At 42.3% G+C, this 17950-nt stretch overlaps 1 protein-coding gene across 7 annotated transcripts in view; it reads left to right on the forward strand.

Moving 5' to 3' along the window:
• CXXC5 (CXXC finger protein 5) overlaps nt 1–17667 on the forward strand; it is an 89403-nt gene extending 71736 nt beyond the window's left edge. For all 7 annotated transcript variants that reach the window (XM_066624322.1, XM_066624324.1, XM_066624323.1 and 4 more), the window contains 2 exons: nt 1608–2554; nt 16710–17667. In XM_066624322.1, coding sequence (XP_066480419.1) covers nt 1775–2554; nt 16710–16754 — 825 coding nt within the window. In that variant the 5' untranslated portion in view covers nt 1608–1774 and the 3' untranslated portion in view covers nt 16755–17667. The remainder of the gene's footprint in view (nt 1–1607; nt 2555–16709) is intronic.
• Nucleotides 17668–17950: the final 283 nt, after the last annotated feature.

A 17950-nucleotide genomic window follows, 5' to 3' on the forward strand; every position in this document is an offset into this window, starting at 1 on the left:
CTGGCAGGAGAGAGGACCTCTGCAGGTTGAACAGGCGAGCTACCCTGGAGGTGGGGTCCAGCAGGACTGCAGGGCAGAACCAGGGTCATTTGTTGGGGAAAGAAGGGGAGCTAATTTGCTTAAAGTGGGCATAATTCTCCAGGCAGAGAATGGCCTTGGAATCAGGCAAAACACCATAGAGGACCAGGCGTCTGAAAACACAGGACAAGAAACTAACTAAAAGTTACAAGAGGGGGCTACATTATAAAAATGGGACCTATAAGAGCATAAAGGTAAAAAAAAAACCTATATATGCAGTGTTAGATGTCAGAAGGGTTTTGTGGGTTTTTTTTTCTCTGGAAAATGGGTCCAAATGGCTCTTTGAGTGTTTAAGGTTGCTGACCCCTGGTCTAGAAGCATGGGGAGATCTGCAGAGGGCTCTGCAGGGCTCCCTGCATGCCATTCTGGATGCTGGCTGGGACTGAGGGGCTTTTTAAAAACATACCTATATCTCCTGCAGCGATGCGATGCTATGTATCAGATTGCTGCCTTCCTCCTTTCCCCGCCCGTAAAGGGGCAGTGACAAGGGTTCTCAGGCTGGTGGGTCACGACCCACCAGTTTGAGAACCACTGATCTATAGGGTATATGTCTGGTGATGCAAGAGTACTGTTTCAACACCACAAGAGATAGCAATGCTGTTCTTTCTGACCACATTATTTTTCCTTCTGCTTTTTTTTACCTGTGTGTCTTTCCTAGATGTAGAAAGCATTTGTCACTTCAGTGATAAATGAATAATAATTAATATACCTGTGAAATTAGTTATGTTTGCAATGGCCTTATAGTTTTTGCACCAGCACTCCCCTGAATTATTATTTATTAAGAATATTTGCATACTGCTTTTCAACAAGATGTAGTTCACAAAGAGGGTTTATATAACTAGATAAATAAATGGTTCCCTGACCCCAAAGGACTCGCAATCTAAAAAAAAAAGACACAAAAGAGACACCAGCAACAGCCACTGGAAAAGATGCCATGCAGGAGTGAAGAGGAACAATTGGTTTCCCCCTGCTAAATATGAGGACACCACAGAAAGGTGCCTCTTTGTTTTTAATGAGATGCTAAGATGAAGGTAGGAAAATGCCCCCCCCCCGGAATTGACAGCCACAAGTGACAGCTTCATATCATGTTGTGAAAAGGCCAGCTCTAGTTTATTAATTTATTAATGCTTCATTGCGGTGACAACGTATGCAAGTGTAGGCAAAGTGTGTGGAAAGAGGAGGTTCCTATGCCATCCATGGCACAGAAAAGGCAGCAAACATGCTGATCAAATGGCTTGAGTCTGTCTCATTTCCCAGGTGTTTGCATTTAGAAGTTGCAGCCCCCATGTGATTGTATGCATACTGCAATCTGTTTATAAGCGGTGACTTAAGGCATGAAAACCTGAACCAGGAGAGATGCATCATGTTTACAAGTCTGTCTTCTGAGAGGGTGGGAGCATATGAGTGTGAGGGCAGGGCTGAGCTGACCATTATCGGAAGGGATAGATCTGAGTGACAGTCAATGCGCAGTCATTTGCCTTAGCATGTGCTAACTCTTCACTAATCTTCTCCCCTATTTTTACTTCCAGAGCTGTGTGTTGTATATGAAAACCTGCAGGAAATGTTATGGCCCTGAAATTGCACTGAAGACGGACCTTGCCCTTCTCACGATTAGTGGTGGTGGTCTTGTTGTGGTTGGTTGTTTTCCACAGCGAGTGGGGTTGTTGCTTTTCCTGGTTCCTCCTTTGTGAAAAAGATGTCGGACCCTGGCACTCAGCAAGACACGGGCAACAAGCCAGGTGTGTTGGAAAAAAACAGCAGCCCAGGTGACTCTCAGCCCGTGATCAACTCCGAGAGGAGGAACAAAAGTGGAATAATAAGTGAACCTTTGAACAAAAGTCTTAAGAAGTCTCGACCACTTTCCCACTACTCCACTTTTGGTAGCACCAGCTTGTTAAGTGAACATTCAGAGAAAGGTGCCCCCGTGGCCAACTGCAATGAAGCAACTCTGGATAAAAGCAATTCTACCTCAAAGCACAAAAACATCGCTGACATGCTGAGCAAATCAGATCTTTCGGCAGAAGGACAGAGCATCTTGCAACAGTTTGCTCAGTCGACAGAGCTGCTGAAAAGAGTGGTCCAGGAGCACATCCCCCTGCCTAATGACCATGGGACGGGCATCTCAGACATGGAAGCTGTCTCGGCTGGAGAGACAATGAACAGCCCATCTGATTTCCCTTACCTGGGGGCTTTTCCTATCAACCCCGGCCTTTTCATTATGACCCCTGCTGGGGTGTTTCTGGCAGAGAGCGCGCTCCATATGGCTGGCTTAGCAGAGTACCCAATGCAGAATGAATTGGCATCTGCCATCAATTCAGGGAAAAAGAAACGGAAACGATGTGGCATGTGCCCTCCTTGCAGAAGACGGATAAACTGCGAGCAGTGCAGCAGTTGTAGGAACCGTAAAACTGGGCACCAGATTTGCAAATTCCGGAAATGTGAGGAACTTAAAAAGAAGCCTTCTGCTGCACTGGAGGTAATTGGGTCTGGTCAGGCAGCTTAATGTTGTCCCCTCAGCTGCTCTGTGTGAAACAACCATAAGAGAACTGGAGGTGGAGGTGTCAGGAGTTTGTATTCGCTAGCAATTCTTGCCTTCTATATTTCACATTAAACCCTAATCTTCTCACATACACATACCATGCCATTATAATTAGTAATCAGAAAGATGTTGTCTCAAGTATGCCTTTCTTCCTTAGGTACTCTCTTAAGACCTTCCATTGATTTCCCTGGCATCTTTGAGCCTTAGGCTTTATTCTTGGTCATCAGCTGATGAGATGCTTTACCTGTGTCTGGACTCTACCATCTCAGATTATTGGGGGGGGGGGGTTCCTATGATAAGAGTGCCCCTCCATTTAAAAGAAGACAAAAACCCTGCACATAGCAGTGTGTCAGGAGTTAGGGTGCTAGCCTAGCCTTCTCCCTTATATGCTCATTTTTCAATGTAACAATCGTAGAACACTCAGCCTTTTAATTTATTACTTGCGAGTGCAAGACATTTTGCACACATGATCTTGTAATCTTTACAGCCCTGTCAGGCAGGTCAGTGTTGTTCTCATATTGCAGATGGGAGTCTGAGAGAGGTAGTGACTTGCTTAAGTGACTGCTTGTGGCAAAAAGTAAGAACTGAACCAGGGCCTCCTGACTTGTAGCTCATTTTCTTAGCCACAACGCTATACCAGCTCTCAGCATGTAGAAGTGTGTATTTAAAGTGGGTCGCATACCATCACGTGTCCCTATCAGCAATCTGAAGTTGTTCCATCTAGGCATAGCTTTACCTCTGTGAGAACTAAGCTTTAGTGCCCATGAATGTTTTCCTCACTAATTAGTTGCTAATTAGTTTCTTAAGTAACATTCTTTTAAGTAACAGTAGCCACCTTGGGTCCCTTTGGGGAGAAAGACAGGGTATAAATAAATTTTCTTTCCTTAAAATATATCAAATTTTCTATATTTCCATAATAGTCAAAATGCTGCACAAGACAGTGTTGAATATTCTAAGAACAATGACCTCTCCCAAAACCTTGTGGAACTGAGTGGTCTGTCTGATGACCTACAGTTGTCAACTCTGGCTTTTTAGGCTTAGCATATAAGGCTGATTTGTACTGAATCAAACCATTAGTCCATCCTTTGTTTGTTGTGGCTGGGAAATGGCTCCCCAAAGTATTGGGCAGCTGTTGTTCCCAACTACCCAGGATCATTTAGCTGGAGATGGACCTTCTGCATACCAAGGCTGTATTATTTTTTAGATAGAAAATATGAGGAAGTGACCATTCTAGCATGCTACTAGCATGATTCATTTAAAAAAAACAGAAGGCAAATAGTGTTGAATGTACTTTGGGCTGTTTTAACTAATAACTGCCTTTAGTCATTAAAGTTACCTTATTATTAACCTCTGTATACTGCTCATAGAATTTCGAGAATGGATGGCTCCTTGTGTCCAATTTCAAAAACTGTCTCCCCTACTTGCTGTAGAAGATGGCTACGACCAGTTGTTTCCTTAGAGCAGGGTCATAGGATTACTAAATGGAAGTGGCCATCTTTTCTAGCTAGGAGCTCGCTTCTCAAAACTCCTAAGTGTGGCTGGAATGCTAGGACCTAAAATATGAATGTGCCCCTAGTGTGCTAGATGCTTTAAAAAAAAAAAAAAAAAAAAAAGCTTTTCTAGAAGCTTAAGAAAAAGAACACAGCGCAAGTGTGTGCTTTATTACTGAACTATGAATCTTCCCTATGTTTAAGTCATTGGTATTGGCTAATAAGTTTGGTATATTCCAAAACACTCTGCTATAATTCTTAGAACTAAGGATAGTACTTTGAGGATACAACATTTCATTGAGAAATGAGCTGTGGAAAATTAATGACATTGAGTAGGAAATGTTTTCACAGCATGCAGCCCATGTCAAAATGCTAATGATTGATTGGGATTTTATTGCCAAGAAACCTCTTTGGGAGGGGTCATGGGTGTCTCCTCGTAGATGTCGACCTGTCTTGACTGTCTAGCAGCTGAGTTTCTTGAAAGCTCAGGCCCATAGTCTTTATTAAGGCAAACCATTCTTGTCAGTGGCGTTTGACTGCTGTTCTACCTGAGCAAAGAGCAGTCCCAAGTTTTCCATGTAATTTGAAAGGGTTGTTACTAACATTAATGAAGTAACACATGACAAGCATATTATGGATGACAGCATACAAAAGAACGGGGTTTGAGTAATTGGATGCATCTGGAATGCCAGCCGAGCAAGGTAAGGACATAAATGCTGCTTGATAACCTTAAAAGTTAGAAGTGCTTAGCGTCTCTAATGCATAGTATAGATTTCCTTCTCACTGGGAAGATTGGCAGATGAGCACATTTTGGAAACAGATTTGGTGCTATTCTTTAGGGCACAGTGAATTTGGCTATATGATCTAGACCAGGGGTGCCCAAAGTGTGAGTTGCAAGGCCAAGCACAGTGGGTTGCAATTTGGACCTTCCTGCCCTCTTTTGTACTGGTTTGGCTCCAAATAGGTGCCATTCTGTAAGCCCCATTACTTACTGGAGCCCCCAGTGGCCTCTCCTGGCCCAGCAACTTGCTCTGCAGGCCTCAGAATGGCCCTCAGAAGCCTCAGTAAGCCTCTTCTGAAAACTGGAAGTGGCTTACAGAGGATTCTGAAGGCCATTCTGAGGGCTGTACACTGGGTTGCCAGGCCCAGAGTGGCTCCAGCCACCGCCATGACCCACTGCAGAGGGCGAGGTGAGTCATGGTACTGCATAGTTGGAAACTCCTGTTCTAGACTGTGAAGATGAGATTTGGTTCCTATTCACCTGCTTCTCATTGTGAGTCTCAGAGTCACACCAGAAAACAGCTGTGATGGTCATTGAGAGTGACCATCACAAAAGAACACACCTCATTATTTTGGTCGCTATTAGACTGATTTTATTGTGTAAGCTTGGAAAAGTACTTTACATAAACTATAAAACATTATTTATGTTTGCTTTGTTTTCTTTTTTAGGCAAAAACAATAATTTGAATCACAAATTCAATTTTTTTGGAGTTATGCAATTGACAGAAAATATAAAGGACATTTGTTGTTGCTTGGTCTCTTCCATAAGTTCATATTCAGCAAGTTGGGCAAGTACTTCCAAAGACAGTGGGTTGCATCTTAAGTAGTACAAACGTTATGGCGTGAGTGCAAGTTATCTTTTCCATACCCTTCCTCTAGGGTGGCTGGGGCAGAATCTCCCCCCCCCCCCAAAAAAAAAACCTGCTTGTGATGCAGTAGAGGGGACTGTTAGACAGACAGGGGAAGGGCAACTTTTGTGATAAAACTATGTGCTGCATTGTACACTGTTCCCAAAGGTTTCCTGGTAGGTTTGGAAAGATCACTTTGGCTTGTATTGTTGTGGGAGTGCAACTCAGGATACAACCCATTGTTTTTTGTACAAAAGCAAGCGGGAGGGAACACATTTAATCCTGAGAATGCTCACAGCAAGATATATGATACTTAGAACAATGCAGTCACAATCAAGATACAGTGCAAGAAAAATGCAATACAATTAAGATAACGGAGCAAGCAAAACTAACATTTCAAATAATGTGTTCATACTGAAGATGGTTGAGTGCTTGATGTTTGATTTTCCAAGACAGGTGATTGCATCTGTCAAGGAACTTCTTCAATATTTCTTTGAATTAAATTTGACCAATTGTTCTTTTGGCTTGGTACCTTGCCAAAACGAAAGACTTGACCCAACAATCTGGGGAGTTCAAAAAAGGAAACGGGATGATCCAGAGTCCCTTCTATGTACTTGACGCTGATGAAGCTGTAGAGCACCAAAACTGAGCACTGAAGATTGCTTGGAATATTAAGGATTACCCAGTATCCTAATGACTGTGCACAGTTTTTTCCGATGGCCCAGAGCTGCAACATATATTGGAAGAAACACTATGGAATGTATAAAAAGTTCATCCAAAGTCATTTCTCCTCAAACAAGAAAAGGCAATGTCAATGTTGTATGTGGAACTTCAATAGATTGGCTGTTCATATGTGAGGGACCCAAACTTATAAACGTGATGATAAAGACCGTTTTTAGTGATGACATTGCGAATCGATGTACTTGAAAGAAAATCATGTGAAGCTTTTAAAAACAGACACTACTTTCAACCTATATGCAAAGAACCAGCTGAAACTGTGTTCCAATGCTAAGAAGAAAGCAAAGGTGACTCTGGCTGATACTGTTACAGAGTTAACAACTTGGTATTCACATATCTGTGGGTTGTGACAAGACTGCAGTGCTATGTCAATCTCTGGAAGTCTTTGGACCGATATGAGTTATTTGTTGTGCTGTGATCAGTCTGATAGAACAATGCATCAGTGGAAGTCACAAAACCAGCCGATTCACACCTTAAAAGCTTTTCCAAAGCAAGAAGTAACTAACAACAAAACCAGTCATTTGACAATAAGTCTTTCAGTATAGCAGTCCTAGATGGCGTGGCAGAGCTACAAGCTGTTGAAAAATGAAAGACTATTCAAAACTTGTCAGAAATCAGGATCTGGCTGAGATCTTCACGGCAAGCTACAGCAATGATATAGGAAGTATAATCACCTGGTGATTGATACATACACTGAAGAGTCAATTAAGATTCTTACTAGGGACAAGAGAGTCTAGGGTGTTTGACCTACATGTGACAAAATTGGTAATAAACACCAATCTCTCAAAGGTAATGATGAAGCAGCAGCTGTCTCACATCTAAACGAAATTACAATGAACAGAGTACCTTGTAAACAAGATGTCACAGTGTATAAAGAATTGTGGAAAGGACTTGAGTAAGATTCCATACTACTGCACATGGCCTCTACATTCCTCCCATAGTGGTTGTAATTAATTAGTCAAATTTCAGTGTGTCTAAAAATTGGTGTTTGCATTCCAGATTTTTTTACATTTTTCATTTTTCAATTCAAAAAATTGAATCGCATCTTGTCACATATATAGATTAACATGTATTTCCAAGGAAGGCTTACACAATAAAATTGGTCAGGCAGGTAGAAAAATATTTGAGATCTGTTCTTTTTGCGACGGTGGCCACCCTGATGACATCATCACAGCTGTTAATTACTCATGAAGAAATGACGCATTCTCCGACTACAGAGGTTTCCGAATTGGATGAAATAGTGTAAATATATTTTTCACTGACATTGCTATGAAATGACACATGTTTCCAGACTAGTAAGGTAACAAAGCAAAGTTCTTTGGATAGAGTTATAAACGACATGAGAATGTGTGTTGTATCCCTGCCAGCGGTTTCTGTTGTGGAAAAGCTGGGGCAATTGGGGAATTGGTGATTGAGAGGAGTGGAGAAGGAAAAATGGTCTTTACAGCCCAAACTTATCTGAACTGCTTTGCCAGTGGAAGCATCAGGATCCAGACAGAAGTCGGGATCCGGTGCATGTTGCATGAGTTTGCGCTTGCTGATGGTCCTGGCTAGTGCATTAAGGCTGCCAGAGATTGCACAGGGCCACTGGTGCCAGGTGAGTCAGAGGTGGGGATGGGTGGTGGGCAGGACAGGGAAGGGAGGGGGAGGAATGAGTATTTCTTAGTGGGAGGGAGACAGTCAGAGAATAGGAGGGGATTGTACTCTCCTCCGTAGCCAATATCTCTCTACTTACTCTCCTTGGTTCTGCGCCAGCAAAATAGCAGAACCGAGGAGACCCACAGAGAAAGTAGAGGCTTTCCCCAGGGTAAGAGAATGAAATTTCCCTTACATTGAGGAGGCCTCTGCAAATGCCCCTCCTATGTGATACAGTGTGTACCTTGATGCATATGCATTGGTGGGGGAGGGAGAATTTGGATAGGATTGAGGTCTTAGCTCTTCTCTCACCCACTGCTTTTCCTGCTACTGCACATGCCCCCTACTTCCCCCTTCTTTGTGGTTCCAGGGACAAATAGACATTTGAAACCATGCAAGAGGAAGAGCAGCTTGAGAAAGGGGAAAGCAGGGGCAAGAGAAATGTTAAGCACTTCCTCCCGGCTACTTCTCTACTCTAAATTGCCTCCTCCCTGAACTTCTTTTCCATAGAAAAAGCAACCGTCAGTGTTTTGTTACGTGCATTCACATGTGACTTCTTGCATGTGAACCTTGATTTAGACTATAGGTACGTGCAATTTCAATCCCCACCAAGTCAGGTGTTCAAAGGGAAAGAGACAACTCTGCTCACTTTGAGCTCTCAACATGTGCTCAAGCATTTTGCAGTCTCTTCAAGCACAATCAGCAATGTCTGCTGTCCTTTGCACTTATGCTGGGTATGTGTGTTCAGGTGTAGGGCTTGACTGGGGCAAGATCTTGTGATTCTTTGGACAGTAGGTCTCCCCCTTCATCACTGGCTCATGGTGATGTGGGGAGAGGTGTAGCACACATCTCTGCAGCAACTGAGCATCTGGGCTTTCAAAGGTATAGTTCTGTTCTCTGGACTGTGATTTGGCTAATCTTAAAGGAGCTGCAACAAATTCCTCCTTCAATTCCATTTAATCTATATTTGATTGTCAGACAATGGGGCAATGACATGTTGTTCATCTTAACATAGTTTTTGTGAAGTTAGAGGAGGCTATAAATATCACATTCCTAAAGAGACAGCAATGCATTGCAACGAGATTGAGAACTTACTGTCTTATTAACCACATTCAAAGTTTTCCAATTAGCATCAGATCAGAATGAATGCTTAAGGAGGGGAATTGATCTGGGTGGTGGTGATATGAGAGACTGGCATCTTTCAAAAAAAATAAAAATGCTGTATTGCTAAATTATATTCTTGTTCTAATTTGCTGAGTCAGTGATCTGGAAAAGGGGAGAGGGAAAAGTCCATCTCTCCTAAATTGACCTGAAGTGGGAAAATTGATTCCATAGTGCAAATTAGGCAAGAGTATTTTTCCCCCTTCTCCCTGTTTTCCGGGGGTTTGGAGGGAGGTAAATGACACAGAATCGAATGAAAGTTCCATCCCTTGATTTGTTTTCTCCTCTATGATTGTCTAGGAAAATATTTGAAGTGTCACGTTGTATTCAGAAGAAATCTGTTGTAATTTTTTGGGTTATGATCAGCATTTCCCAAGTAGTGGCAGAACTATTCTGAGCTAAGAATGGTTATGTTCGTGTTGCTATTGCAATGTTTAGATTAGTTTAAATAAAACTAATATCTCTAATTAATAGAGATATAGCACTGATATCTGAGTGTCCTGTCCTATTGCATGCACATTTACCTTAGTGAACTTTAGTGAACTTAGAGCCTTAGTGAACACAGTGGGACTTCCAAGTCAGCATCCATAGGTTCAGGCAACATAAATACATGGAAACCACTTTTTCCACATTACTATTAGGTAAGAAATAATTAACTTAATGCTAGCAATAGATTTTGTCAGAACTTCAGGAGGAAAAATACTTTAAAGCTTTACCATATGCTCAGTGGTAATGGAGCTAGTTGCCCAAGAATGTTTTGGAGCTGGTGACTGAAAAGGAAATATAGCAACAAACACAGTAGCATCCTTTCTGCTGCAGTACAATTTTGTCTGCTCCTTCCAAGATGTCATTCATTTGTATCTTGCCCTTCCCTCAAGGAGCTCCAGCTGGCGAATGCGGGGCATCTCTCATTTTACCTAAGTAGCAGCAGTTGGAGATAGCGCAAGCTGAGACGGGCCCGAGGTTGGTCCGCTGAGCTTTATGGCTGACTGGGGTGTTGCACCCAGTTATCAATGGCATACATCTGTCCGTGCACTGCACTGCCTCTTGTACTTGCCATGTTACCCACACTTTTCATATGTTTGTTGGAAAGCAGCCAGAAAGTGGACAAAGTTGGGAACTGGTGGCTGACGAGGCAGGACTCCCCTTAAAAATTTTAGGTAGGAGGATGTTGCACTGCAAGTTTCCCTGCCCCCATCCCACTTTATTGGGAAGAGACAGGCACATGATCATGTGTTTGAACAAATAGCCTCATCAAGGTAACCTGCTCACATCCTAGGATGCCGTATTTGTGCCCTGCATCATTCCTCCCATTCTGTGGCAATTCCTTCCCCCTATTCAGTAGGATGATGGTCAGTGTCAACTAGTTATTTCCCAGGACACCTTGTTAACCATCATCACCACCATTCATTTAATGCAGCCCAACTTCTATTAAGTTAATGACTTAAATCAGAGATGTCTTTTCCTTGGTTATTTTTATCACTGATTTGAAATGGCCATGTTCTAAATCGATCCACCCAGGCACTTCTTGCTAATTAACAACTGCATTTTGTGCAGATACTCTCTTTTTAACTTCTGCGGGACTCGTGCAAGAAAACGTCTCAGTGGATTGTGCCCCAGAATAACTTGGCTCTGTCTTCCATGCTTCCAAAATCTGCCACTGCCTCACTTTCCCTCAGGGTAAGATCTCCCCTGCCCCTAAGGAGCTGCTCATTCTGAGTCACAGCTTAAAGCTGCTGAAAATGGCTTTTCCCCTCCCTCAAGTAAGCAAATGATGTAGTTTGGGGTCTTGTTGAGATCTGAAGAGTTCTGGCTCTTTTCTTGACAAACTGACATGCTGAAGGTATGATTAGAGTTGGAAATAAGTCGGTGTGTCTTCAGGCAGTGCACTTCTAAACTTCAGCTCAGGCAGACAGCCTCATCCAAGATGTTTGGAGAAGCCATAGAAGCCAGTGGTAGAAGAAATATGGCACAGTGGGAAGCACTGAAGGTATGATAAAGGCCTTATCAAGGAGGAAAACCACAATGTGGAACGTACCAACACCATGACAGAATGGGTAGATGCTATCACAAGGAAGGACAAGGGAGCTGACCATTTCCCCTCCAGAAATTGCATCATGCTCAGGTCAGTGTAAATAAGCAGAGCTAGCTTACCTCAGGAAAGACAAAGAGGCAGAGAGAAGACAAACGCAGCTTCACAAAACAAAACTACAGCCCCTCCTAGCTCAACGTAACACATATTCCAAAAGTATAAGCTGGAGAAGAGCAGCAGCGATGATTTGCACTATCATTACTCCTCCGTGGCACACGTCCTCAGGAGCGTCCGTTTTGTGCCACATTTTTTGTGCTCATAATCTTGTACCTAGGTGTCACAGCGCTTATGTTCGCAAATTCCTTTCAGCAGTTTGCAAGGAGTGCTTTTTCTCCTGTTGAGCCCAAAAGGAGTTATGTATGTTATAGCTATTTTCATGGAGTGTATGCAAGGCATGAGTAGCACCAAAAGTTTACAGTCCCTCTAAAACTCAGTGTGTACAAGACTGAACTCCTTACCTTTCCTCCCAAGCCTTCATCACTCTCCATACTGAACAACACCAGCCCCAGTTTACCATACTAACCAGACTTGCAGGCAAGGCATTAACTTTGATTTCTTCTCATTTGCTCCAAAATTTCCTCATTCATGGTCCAATCCTATTGTGCTGGTGGGCCAGTGGCATAGCAGCTTCTCTGTTCTGCAGTGCGCTTCCACCATTGAAAGGCCCAGAAGGCCACCAACAGCAGACCTACAGATTAGCCATCAATCAACCCAGATCAGCAGACAAATACACTCAGAGACATTTCAGGGGCAGACCAGGTCAGAACAGGGGAGAAACTTCAGTGGCACTGGTGCACCCTGAATCCTGTAACCCCCTCCCAGCCTGGACATATCCCTGGAAGGCTCCTCAGAACTACGCCAGCAAAAGAGCTGGCATAACTTTGAGGAGTCCCATTGGGGACCAGGAAGCTTCAGAAAAAGTAGGTAAATTTTTATTACTTACCTCTCCCAGTCAGCTTGGTCCCTAGCCAGCCTACAGGATACTCCTCTGGTTATAAGCTGCCTGAGACAGTAAATCCAATATTACTATTATTATTTCTATGGTACTTAAAGACAAGGCGCTGCACATGCAACATTTTCACATGCATAGACATATACAACTATATGTATATTAGACTAATATGAGCTCAACTATATTATAGTCAGATTTGGACATGACCGGGAAAGGTGGCTTGGACATTGTTCCTTCGCACGGAGGGATCCTATCTTGCAAGCATCTGTTTTCTCATTCAATCTGGACAACAAGAGGGGATAGTCTCCCTTGTAACAAAAGGCCAGAAGCCTGCATATGGGACTTGCCATCCTCTGGGTCCCCGGAATGCATCCTAGCGAGAGAGACTTGCAAGCAACTCTGTTACGTACTTTCCTGTTTAGGGAAAAGTGGTTTGTGAATATTATCAGAGTCCATTTTAGAACCATGACACTGAAGGCCCAATTCTATCCAACTTTCCAGCGTTGATGCCGCTATGCCAGTGGGGCATGCACTGCGCCCTGTGATGGGAGAGGTAGTCACAAAGGCCTCCTCAAGGTAAGGGAATATTTTTTTCCCATACCTTGGGGCTGTAGTGCAGTGGCTTCGATGCTGGAAAATTGGATAGGATTGGGCCCTAAGTAGAAAAAAGGATTTATAACACGCCTTTGGAAGGCACACTTGTAGCTGTGGGTGTGCATGTTAAGAGTGAGATTTTGGCACACTGCTTAAGAAATACTATCATTGTGATCAGATGTATCTCAGTGTTAGTCATATATCTGTGCAGAGTTGTATAATGTGCAGACACAGAAAGATTTCAGCGCTCTCTATTCAACATGGTTGATGCACACCATTTCTGATATTGCACCAGTAGTTTTCATGTGGTGTTACCTGCTGAATGCTGTTGTGCTTCACAGACTTTACTGGCCTCAGAAATCACTCATTATGTAAGCATCACAGCTTCTTCCCCAGTCCTGTAGCTCCAGAAAAATTCCACTGCTGAATAATTTGCTCTGGAATAATCCAAGTCACTTGGACCGCTCTGGTGTAAAAATTTTCAAGATTACACTTTTGTTATTGCATTTCAAATTGATTAAGAAGAGCATCGTCTGAATAGGCAGAAACTCCAAGATGCTTCATGTAAAACCAAGGGGATTCATATTAACTGTTTGACGATGAGGGGCTATGATGTTTAACCAGTTACTAGTTTTCTTCATAAAGTAATCTCTTGAGTATCTTGGCCACAAGAACATACAAATTCTTTGTTGGGTCAGACCAAATTCCATTTTCCACCAGAGCAACCAGGTGCCTCTTGACGTTCCACATAAAGGGCATTGAGGCTCTCAGTTATTCAGAGGTCTGTGCATGGAGATACCAGTTAGGCCTATCTATGGCATTTAGCTTGGACAGCTGTCTTCCATGCTTTCGTCTCATCCTCTCTCTAAGCGCATTTTTAAGGCTATGCAATGCTTGCATGTTTATGCTGGATGTTAACCAGTGTGCTAAACACAAGGTAAGCATTAAAAATATTGCCTGGCTATAAATTAAATGGTGTGTTGATTTGATTCACACTGAAGGAGCCTAGTGGGTGTCCTGCTCCTGCTTGCAATCATGATGGTTTCAGATTTTGTTTCTTTGGTGATTTCTGTGGTGCTCTCACTTTGTTCATTTTTTTATGTACTGAAGTGTGGGGCAGGCTCACTGGCAGCAGGTGATCTTTCTAAAGGAAATTGGCATTGCTCTGGCAGTCAAACTGGAAAGGCTGCCTAGCCACTTCTCTCCATCAGACACAATGGGGGGTGGGGAGAGCTGTACTGTGATTGGAATAATAGATAGCGAGAACAATGGCAGAATAACTGTCCCACGTTATTTTAAATACCCTTTCAGGAGTGCTCTTCTCAAAGGCCTGTTTTTGGTTTTTTCCCTCAGGTACCCACCAACTCTAAGGGCAGACCCCTGCATGTTAAAAGTCATCTCTTCCCAGTTTAGTGACAGAAAATATTGCAACCATAGGTCAGGCTAACCCAAGCAGGAGGAAGGCACCCGTAGGGACTTGGTTCACTGTCAAAGAGCTACATCCATCCTGCACACTAGGAGATTCTCACAGCAGAAAGCTTCTTAAAGAACAAGTTATCATAATTGGTCTACTCTAGGTAGAAAATAAGGCTCCTTTTCTATCCTTCAGGTTCATCAGAAGGTAGATGCATGTGGTAACCAACAATTTTGAGGATAAAATTTCAGGCAATCTGGTCCTTAAGAGGAATATTGGACAGTAGATGTTAAGGTTGCCCTTGAGACTATAACACACTTAAGAGTAAGCTCCACTGAGTTCAGTGGGACTTTCCTCCAAGTAAACATGCATAGGTTCTAACTATATGTTCACTGAATCAAAACCAATTAGGAGATGGTGTTCACTGCTCCATGCATGGCAATCCCTGATCATAGCAAAACCACATGTGGAAATGCATATTTTTCAGACATGTGAATAACACATTAAAAAGTGATATTAAAACATTAGAAGTTTCCAGTGGGAACAGGTTATTTCTCTGATTTTAGTGAGGTTTTTTAAGCAGTACTGTACATCAACCTATACTGAGTAAACTACATTTTGCATTGTCCGTTAACGCAAAGTATTGTATATTAATGTAAAAGATGCAGACTGCAAACCTGTATGCACCTGCCTGAGAATAAGCCATATTGAACACAGGGGGGGCCTATTTCTGAGTAATCAAGCATATATAATTGCACTGTAAAGTTTGCTTTTTCAAGTGTTCTTTTATTCATTCCTCAGTCATAATTATCTCAAGAAATAGCAACACTTATACAAAAGCAAACCTCGAAACAAGTTTTGCAGCCATGCGAAATGAATGGAGGACGTTGGGAGACATTTGATGTCTGAGCATTTTTGTGGAAGAAATTATTGTGTTGCATGGGGTGAGGCCATATTTTATGTATTTTATTATGTATTAGGTCAATAGCTCAGGTTAGTATGGTGAAAAAATCATCCTTTCCCTCAATGCAAGTTGAAAGTCAAACCTACCCATGCCTAACCTACCAACCTACTAACCTACCAACCTACCCATCACCAGCATCCATGCTTTGAAACTCAGAACCATAAAATGGATACCTTTTTAAAATTAAAAAACCCTGAAAAATGCCTCATGAATGGTCTGCCCTGACCTTAGACCAGTGATTTTCAACCTTTTTCGTCTCATGGCACACCAACAAGGTACTAAAATTGTCAAGGCACACCATTGGTTTTTGGACAATTGTCAAGACACACTTTTCTGTTGGTGGGGGGCTCATATCCCCAAAGGTTCTATTAATAAATGACCCCCCAGCAAACTCCCACAGCACACCTGGGGCCCATTGGTTGAAAATGGCTGCCTTAGACTTTGGGCACAGTCCTAACCAACTTTCTAGCACTGGCATAGCTGTGCCAATAGGACATGAGCTGCATCCTACAGTTGGGGGACAGTTTCAGAGGCCTCCTCAAGATAAGGCAGTGTTTGTTCTCTTACCTCAGAGTTGCATTACCTTTACTTTGGTGCTGGAAAGTTGGCTAGGATTGCGCCTTTTGAGATTCAAGACCAGGACCTTGAATTCTGTCTAAGACTGCAGATCTCAGAACACTGAGTACTGTGCTCATGGGAACCCCCCCCCATTTTTAGGTGACAGAGGGGTTGCTGTATCGTCACCCTCGTTCAAGGATAGGTACCACAGTTTCATCTTGCGTTCCATTGGTTCTGGTATTGTGGAACCATGTTTCTTTGAACAAGAGTCCATTCCAAGGCAAAGCATGAGCAAACTTTAGCAGAAATTAGAGAAGCAACCTCATTGTACGAAAAAGGCTCTTGTAGCTCTACTCATGTCTTCAAGGAACTGCGATCAGCTGTTGAGTGAGGGCTTATTTCTGTGTTCATATAAAGAGACTTCAAACCACTTTCTCCCCCTCAAGCACCATCTGAAAGTGTGGAAAGAGCAGTTTCGGGGACTTGTTTCAGTTGTCTGAGTGTCGCAAAAAAGCTCAGCCAAGGAGCTGAGTGGTCGCATAAGAGGCTGATAGATTCTGTAATGTACAGGTTACTAATAGAAAAGACTGGAGTTTTCTGAGAAGCTTTTGCGATCTGGGGCAATCGTGAACAGTGAAAAATAGATTGGGGAGGACAGGACACTGTGCTTGTAAAACCAAACATATAAGGATGCCAGACCAAAATCTGAAAAAGAATCAGGGGTGCTGCAGCTGAAAGAAGGGACATTCTCTTTTGTGTGCTGTACTGGACATCTCTGAAAAAGAGGTAAACTGCTGAATTCTGCCCAGGGCTTGTTCTTCTCCTCCCTACTCATTGTTTGTCCCTGTTCTCTTCTGTTTCTGCAGAAAGTGATGCTTCCTTCAGGTGCTGCATTCCGATGGTTTCAATAGGAACAAGAATCCCAAAGCTCTGTCATCCAGTGCAATGTCACTGCTTGCTTGTGTTGTCTCAGGCAAGGAATTTTTTTGGCGGAAATGAATGGATGCGCCTGTGTCTCCTTTAGAACCAAAAATATTTTCTCGCAGATTTCATTCCTGTTTTTATAATTTTTTTGGCATTTGTTTAACATCTTCAAGTACTAGTAAGAAAAACATTAACGGCTTTTCAAATAATTTTTAAAGAAAGAATCCATAAAGTACCAAGACGTAATAGAGTATGGACAATCAATCAATTTATTTTCTTGTGTTTTGGTGTTGATGTTGTTTATGTGTGGAACATGCAGTTCTTGTGTAGAGAATGTAAATTTACAGTAATCTTTTAAATCTAGTTACTAATAAGCACTACTGTAATTAGCACAGCTGTTTTCTCATTCATTTTTTTTTAATTTGATTAATTTCCATCATTAAAGAAAAAATAGCGTGGATAGTTCCTAGAATGCCTCAACTTCATGTTAATAAATGAGAATATGTTTAAAATAAAGTAGTCTCCCTTTCCCTAACATGTACATGAGATAAGGTTTTAATCAGCAAGATGTTTTGGTATTAAAAAGTAAAAGTATACTTGCAAAATGGGCACATCTTTAAAGCGAAACAAAATAATTATTGAGTTTAGAGCAAGAGAAAGTGCACACTAGAATAAAACCCAGATTTAATTACAACAGTTCTCTCTTAGAAACCATTTGGAAAATGTTACTGGAATTCAGATATAAGCTATTGCAGGACCTGTGCTGAAAATATACAACAAGTCGTCTTCTTCTGTTCCAAACCCTCCTCTCCTGCTTTCTCACCATCACTAACGGAAAGGCTGTTTGTAATGTTCTAGCAGTTCAGGCTGTTTTGTGAATAAAAATGAAAGCATGTTTTGTGTCATGGTTTACATCTTCATTATTCTGTCAACTTTGGCTGCATGCAGGAGTTTGATTTGTTGGATGGTGGGCGGTTTTTATTTTTGAGGCAGGATTTGGGTTAAATTGTCTTTTATGGCTACTGCTACTGGGTTTTTAAGGATCTGTAGCTTTACTCTCCTCTGATGCGACTGTTCATGGCCCTCTTTTGGTTTTCCTAGAAAGTATTGGCAATTAGGTTGTTTCCATTTCATTTGAAAAATACAGGTCTTCCCAGCTAATCACTTGTGGGAAGAGGTGGGG

Source organism: Tiliqua scincoides, chromosome 4 (assembly GCF_035046505.1).
Source record: "Tiliqua scincoides isolate rTilSci1 chromosome 4, rTilSci1.hap2, whole genome shotgun sequence".
In the NCBI taxonomy this organism is placed as follows: domain Eukaryota; kingdom Metazoa; phylum Chordata; class Lepidosauria; order Squamata; family Scincidae; genus Tiliqua; species Tiliqua scincoides.